The sequence below is a fragment of the Limulus polyphemus genome, unplaced genomic scaffold, assembly GCF_000517525.1.
Source record: "Limulus polyphemus unplaced genomic scaffold, Limulus_polyphemus-2.1.2 Scaffold8852, whole genome shotgun sequence".
Taxonomy (NCBI): domain Eukaryota; kingdom Metazoa; phylum Arthropoda; class Merostomata; order Xiphosura; family Limulidae; genus Limulus; species Limulus polyphemus.
This window is the reverse complement of record NW_013674462.1, coordinates 1-6,272: the sequence shown is the minus strand read 5'-3', so window position 1 is coordinate 6,272 and position 6,272 is coordinate 1. Positions and strand designations below refer to the sequence as shown.

General features: G+C 30.3%; 1 protein-coding gene across 2 annotated transcripts in view; it reads right to left on the bottom strand.

Annotated features, from left to right (window-relative positions):
* LOC106475595 (late secretory pathway protein AVL9 homolog) overlaps positions 1-4,236 on the bottom strand; it is a 21,842-nt gene extending 17,606 nt beyond the window's left edge. Inside the window, exons 1-4 of one of the 2 annotated variants that reach the window (XM_013936272.2) lie at positions 4,149-4,236; positions 2,628-2,854; positions 1,665-1,744; positions 551-620 (exon numbers count right to left, since the gene is read on the bottom strand). In XM_013936272.2, coding sequence (XP_013791726.1) covers positions 551-620; positions 1,665-1,744; positions 2,628-2,854; positions 4,149-4,156 — 385 coding nt within the window. In that variant the 5' untranslated portion in view covers positions 4,157-4,236. Of the gene's footprint in view, positions 1-550; positions 621-1,664; positions 1,749-2,627; positions 2,855-4,148 lie in introns of those variants that run through there. The other variant, XM_022379660.1, reaches the window with a different exon arrangement.
* Positions 4,237-6,272: the final 2,036 nt, after the last annotated feature.

The window sequence follows — 6,272 nt, the reverse complement described above, 5'->3', positions numbered from 1 at the left end:
ATTTTATAAATATCAGTGGCAACATTAACATTTTATAAAATATCAGTGGCAACATTAACATTTTATAAAATATCAGTGGCAACATTAGCATTTTATAAATATCAGCGTCAACATTAACATTTTATAAAATATCAGTGGCAACATTAGCATTTTATAAATATCAGTGCCAACATTAGCATTTTATAAATATCAGCGTCAACATTAACATTTTATAAATATCAGTGGCAACATTAACATTTTATAAATATTAGTTGCGACATTAACATTTTATAAATATTAGTTGCGACATTAACATCTTATAAATATCAGAGGTGACATTGTCCTATTATAAAAATATCAGTGGCGACATTAAGTATTTATGTTTATTAGAAAATGAAGAATTTTTTGTTGCTTTATATTTTATGTCGCCACTGATATTTTTATAATAGGACACTCACAAACAGGAAGGAAGTAATAATAAAGAAACTGATACAAGTCAATTAGTGGACAAAAGGGGAGTAGTTGGTATTACATACAAACAAAAAAACCAGTAAGTTAGATACAACAGTACCTGGAAACAAGGAACATAATGTCAACACAACAGAACACAAATCTTTTACTCCACCATTGTAGAAGAGAACCTGTAAACAAAACAAGAGATTTTTTTACAGTTAAAATACAATCATGTTTCAACTGTCTAACATAAGAATGTTTGACGAACAATGTTTAAAATGATCAGTGTTAATTATATTGGTTTGGTTGTTGTTAAGCACAAAGCTACACAATGGGCTATCTGCGCTTGGCCCACGACAGGCATCGAAAATCTGGTTTTGAGTAATGTAAGTCTGAAGGCTTACCACTGAGACACGAGGGGTGGTATTGATTATATACATGCATCTATAAGTTCCAGAAGCAGAAGAATGGACAGGAACAAGAGGCTGTCACGTTGTCTACAGTTAAAGAGCATCTTTAATTGAAATAGGTTCTTCAGTCACGCAGGAGTTGCATGAATTCATAGTAACAAAGTGAAGACTAAGTCTAAAGAATAATGAAAACCTGTTTCGTTAACTTATGCAAGTCTCAGCAAATTTTAAACATGCCCGTGTCATTCAATGCCAAGTAAAACATTGAAGTTATCACGAGTTACTGTGCATAGAGGTTGTGTTGCCCTCTATTGGTGGAGGATTTTGTCATATGATGACATCACCACGCACAAGGCATGTTAAAACAAATGATATTAGGTGGAAATTGCCTCAAAACTAGTGATACGCAAGTCTTGTAGGCAGACGTGCGAGGAAGACAGCTGTTCTGTGTGGAGAGGAGAGTTATCGTCTGAGAATAAGAAAACTTACAATAGTGAATATAATAAAATATAAATCTGGAATGATAACTTGTATAAAAATGCAATATTTTAATATACAAATTGTAAAACGTTTGTTTCTAATATTATCTTTGGGAAAGTATGTAAATAAACAAATCAATCAAAAAAACGTTTCATATAATCATTTGTAATACCCATGTCATTAATGCTAAGGTAAATTGGAAAATATAAATAAAATAGTACAAAATTCTGTTTGAATCATTTTTGTACTTTATGTTGTTTTTTTTTTACCAGGCAGAAATATAAGTATATAAAATTAAATAACACTACTTCAAGTGTATCATACTTTAACTATCTTCCTTACCTTCCTTTCCAGCATCAGCAACTTAAATAACATCAGCGTTTTGTGCTTAAATATCAAAATGAGATCTCGAGCAGGAAGCCCTAAAATAAAATTGAAAAGTTTTCTAGAACACTTATTAAATTGTACAATAAAAAAAAGAAGGACGATACTAACATTTACAAACTTATAATTCATGGGCTATAAAAAAGAAGCACATATAACTGTTGAATAATTTGTACCTGGGACTACTCTCTTGCCTGCTGAATCGGTCGATCAATTTTCCAAAACAATTTAATGTACGAGACATTCATACAAAGCATCATGAATAGAGAGAGAACTTTGCTGAGGTGGTTCGTGCACGAACGGTTTCATTAAACTGCAGATGTAAGATAACATGGAATTCCATGAGAAAATTTTTCCTGAGGCAGTTTATGCACACACACAGTTTGAGTAAGATAATATGAAACTGAATGGAGAGAACTTTGCTGAGTTGGCTTGTATAAAAAACAGGAAAGTAATAACTGGCTTGATGAGAAATGTTTCGTGTTATAAGGTGGGGATGTTGAAGAATAAAGAGAAGATCACGAAACATAAAATAAGAGTAGGTTTGTTCATCCCTCGGTATCTTTCAAAATAGTTTCAATATTAATCAACAAACTGAAATAATTTCAGAACATAACTTTATATAGATAATACTCAACATCATACACACACACACACCCGATATTTTAAAACATGTAATATTCTTTCTTAACAAATTATTTTGATACACAAAAATTCAATCCATACATAAGAATATTACCACATCCTTTCTATTCAAACAGCAGCAAATTATGCAAACAAAAAATAAAAATGTACAGTTTAAGAATATTTTGTTACAAAATCTGTTTCTTACATCAAATGTCATTACGATATAAAAACTTCTACTTCAAAAAAAAAATTCAAGCCACACTTTGTATGAAATAATTATAAAAAGCAACTTACCTAAGAAGACTTGGGATCCCCATACTAGATCAGGACTAAGTGAGGAGTTTAAGTTTTTGTACGTTTCTTCTAATAAAGCCACTTTACTGAAATCTCTTTCATCAAAGTAGGCATGCGTAATAAGCTCTAACTTGGCCTGAATTAGTCCATAAAGAGGGAGTCGACTCAACACGCAAACACTCTTTTGCACCGTTCCACGTGTTATGTCAAGACTAATTGAGTAACCTCTGTGGAAATATAAATGGAGTCAGTTAAAAATATCAACTTTAAAGTAACTAATTACACCAAATTATACTGTATGGATAAATCACGTGTGCACAAATTATGGAACAAGTCAATATATGTTACTCACTACAGTTTTGTCTTACTAGCAATCTCTTACCGAGTAATAAAAATAATTCAGCATTGTCAAACATGAAAAGTTAATTCAAAGGAAAGACGTTATATTTATCTTTAAACTTTTTACATATTTAAATACAATATTTCAGCATCAAAAAGCTTCTATACAGTAAACTGCTACTAACAATCTCAGAAACTCAAAATATTATCAAAGTAACAACCTATGAAGTTTTGGATACTCAGATAACTATTCACCAGGTTAAAAAGATTAAATTTGGATACTCAGATAACTATTCACCAGGTTAAAAAGATAAACTTTGGATACTCAGATAACTATTCACCAGGTTAAAAAGATAAACTTTGGATATACAAATAACTATTCACCAGGTTAAAAAGATAAACTTTGGATACTCAGATAACTATTCACCAGGTTAAAAAGATAAACTTTGGATATACAAATAACTATTCACCAGGTTAAAAAGATAAAATTTGGATACTCAGATAACTATTCACCAGGTTAAAAAGATAAACTTTGGATACTCAGATAACTATTCACCAGGTTAAAAAGATAAACTTTGGATACTCAGATAACTATTCACCAGGTTAAAAAGATAAACTTTGGATTTAATCTTTTTAACCTTGTGAATAGTTATCTGAGTAGTTTGGATACTCAGATAACTATACATAAGATTGATAACTATAAATACATTGAGTATCAGATATAGAAGATCACAATGTAAGCTCTGAACAATAATGTAGTAAACTCCATACGTGTCAAGTGAACATTCACTGTATTACCACTTTGTAAAACTCACAAACCAATTTAATATAATTATACATACCTTCCATTTATAGTTGAAACAAATAAACAAAAAACGTTTGTTTGGTTTTAAGTCTAACAGTGTTTATGTTTTAAGTCTAACAGTGTTTATAAACAAACATTTTTAAACAAACATTTTTTGGTTTTAAGTCTAACAGTGTTTATAAACAAACATTTGGTTTTAAGTCTAACAGTGTTTATAAAAAACGTTTGTTTTGTTTTATTTCCTCCATATGCATCAAATGTTATCTTGACTCCAAAGTTATTTGTAAAACTCTTTAATTATTATTGAATGACAGAAGTTCTAAACATTGAAACCATATGTCATGCTTGCATAAATTCATACATCGTGTTTAACAAACCTCAGCATTCATCTGTCTATAACACGATATTCCATACACGGTTTGTTGGGGGCTGTCCACAGATGGAAGATGAAAATAAATAGTCTCTAAACAAATGAAAGAAGGAAGCAGATATGATATTTAAAAGTTAGTTATTTATTTAGATAAAAATATGGTACACATTAATTATTTACAAGATAAAGTTCATAAACTCCCAAGACAACTAAATTGTGAAAGTTTAATTTCTGTTTCAAAACAAATTTATTTTAATAATAATAATAATAATAGAGATTAGTATATTATAATCAGTAAAAAACACTAATTAAAAGAACTTTTTGATTAAATATATTATTCTTTATCATATCTTTGTTTTCTGTAACATTCAGTTAAGACATACTCAAATTTTTAACGTTATACCTAATTTTTCCACTTTATTTTATGTTAATTTCAGCTGATCTCAAAGTAATTTAGGATAATGGGCTATGGTTAATAAGTCTTACAGCTTACTAAGTCAAATTATTATTTATAAATTAAAGCATAAACAATGCAGCACCAATACTGTTAATCCACCTAAAAAATACATTAACTTTTTATTAATATACTCTAGGAGTATTGTGTTCATAATACATTTGATTCCATGCTGTACTACATGTATAGCAGCACAGGAAAAGGAAAAAAAAGATAAACTTTCGATCAAGTTAATGATTAATACACAAGTATAAGGTTGAATGACTTACGTTAACAAAAGTAATACTAATGCTATCAGTACATTACAGAAACTTTAGGTGCAAACAATTAGTACAAAAATGGAAAAGCACATTTTTTCTTGTCTTTTAACCAAAAGAATGATAGAACAAGCACTAATACGGATTAGCCTCTACAAATAAAACTTAGTTTTTGCAAGTATTTACATTTTGCTAAGGATACTGAAAAAACAAAAAATTTACAAATGTAAAACAATTATTTCTTCCAAATGCTTTCTTTTTTATATCACAGAGTAGTTGGGGAAACTTTATATATTTACAAAAATAAAAGCTAAATAATCATTATTGTTAAGTTATAAAGTTTTATTTTACCTTTTCCAGCAATAGGGTTCTTAGACTTGTGTTCAGTTAGAGTAATATTGAAAAAGTTTTTCTTTTTTTATTCATCATCTGACAACAGATAAGAGATTTCAATAACCCAAACTTTGTTTTCAAATCAAACTGTGCATCCCACAGTAAGTGAAAGGCTTAAAGAAAATCAACTCTGCAACTAAATTAGTTATCTAAAAAATTATCTCAATTAAACTGGAAAGAATGAATTAAATGTTCAGTTTGTAAGTAGTGGGATTTTTGACAATATATGTTTAAATAATCCTTTAAGGCTGGACACTGTCCTAATGTGAAAGTTAGCCATGTATTGGACATTGATGTTAAGTGTTATCCATTTATCGATAACACTTAACCCATCCAAAACTTGAGGATGTACACACCCATGTTGAGGGGGACCCAAATCTGGTCCCCTGCCCACATGTAGGACACACCATCTTATAGACAGAAAACCTGGCATGAAATCTGTTCAAAGACAAGAAGAACAGTATAGGTTTGATATGTCCAGTCATAACTCATGCCATACTTTTCACCCGAGTTTCTCATATGAACAGAGGGAGAGAAATCAAATAAAGCTGTTTCCACGGTAAACAACCGAAGACGAAAAGTCTGCTACTGGAAACTTCAAGGCACATACCAACTATACAAGACTAGAATCACCGTTGAAATAAACATTTAAAGATGAAAAGTCTGCTACTGGAAACTTCAAGGCACATACCAACTAAACAAGACTAGATCACCGTTGAAATAAACATTTAAAGACGAAAAGTCTGCTACTGGAAACTTCAAGGCACATACCAACTATACAAGACTAGAACACCGTTGAAATAAACATTTAAAGACGAAAAGTCTGTTACTGGAAACTTCAAGGCACATACCAACTATACAAGACTAGATCACCGTTGAAATAAACATTTAAACATTTAAAGACGAAAAGTCTGTTACTGGAAACTTCAAGGCACATACCAACTATACAAGACTAGAACACCGTTGAAATAAACACTTAAAGATTTAAAGACGAAAAGTCTGTTACTGGAAACTTCAAGGCACATAC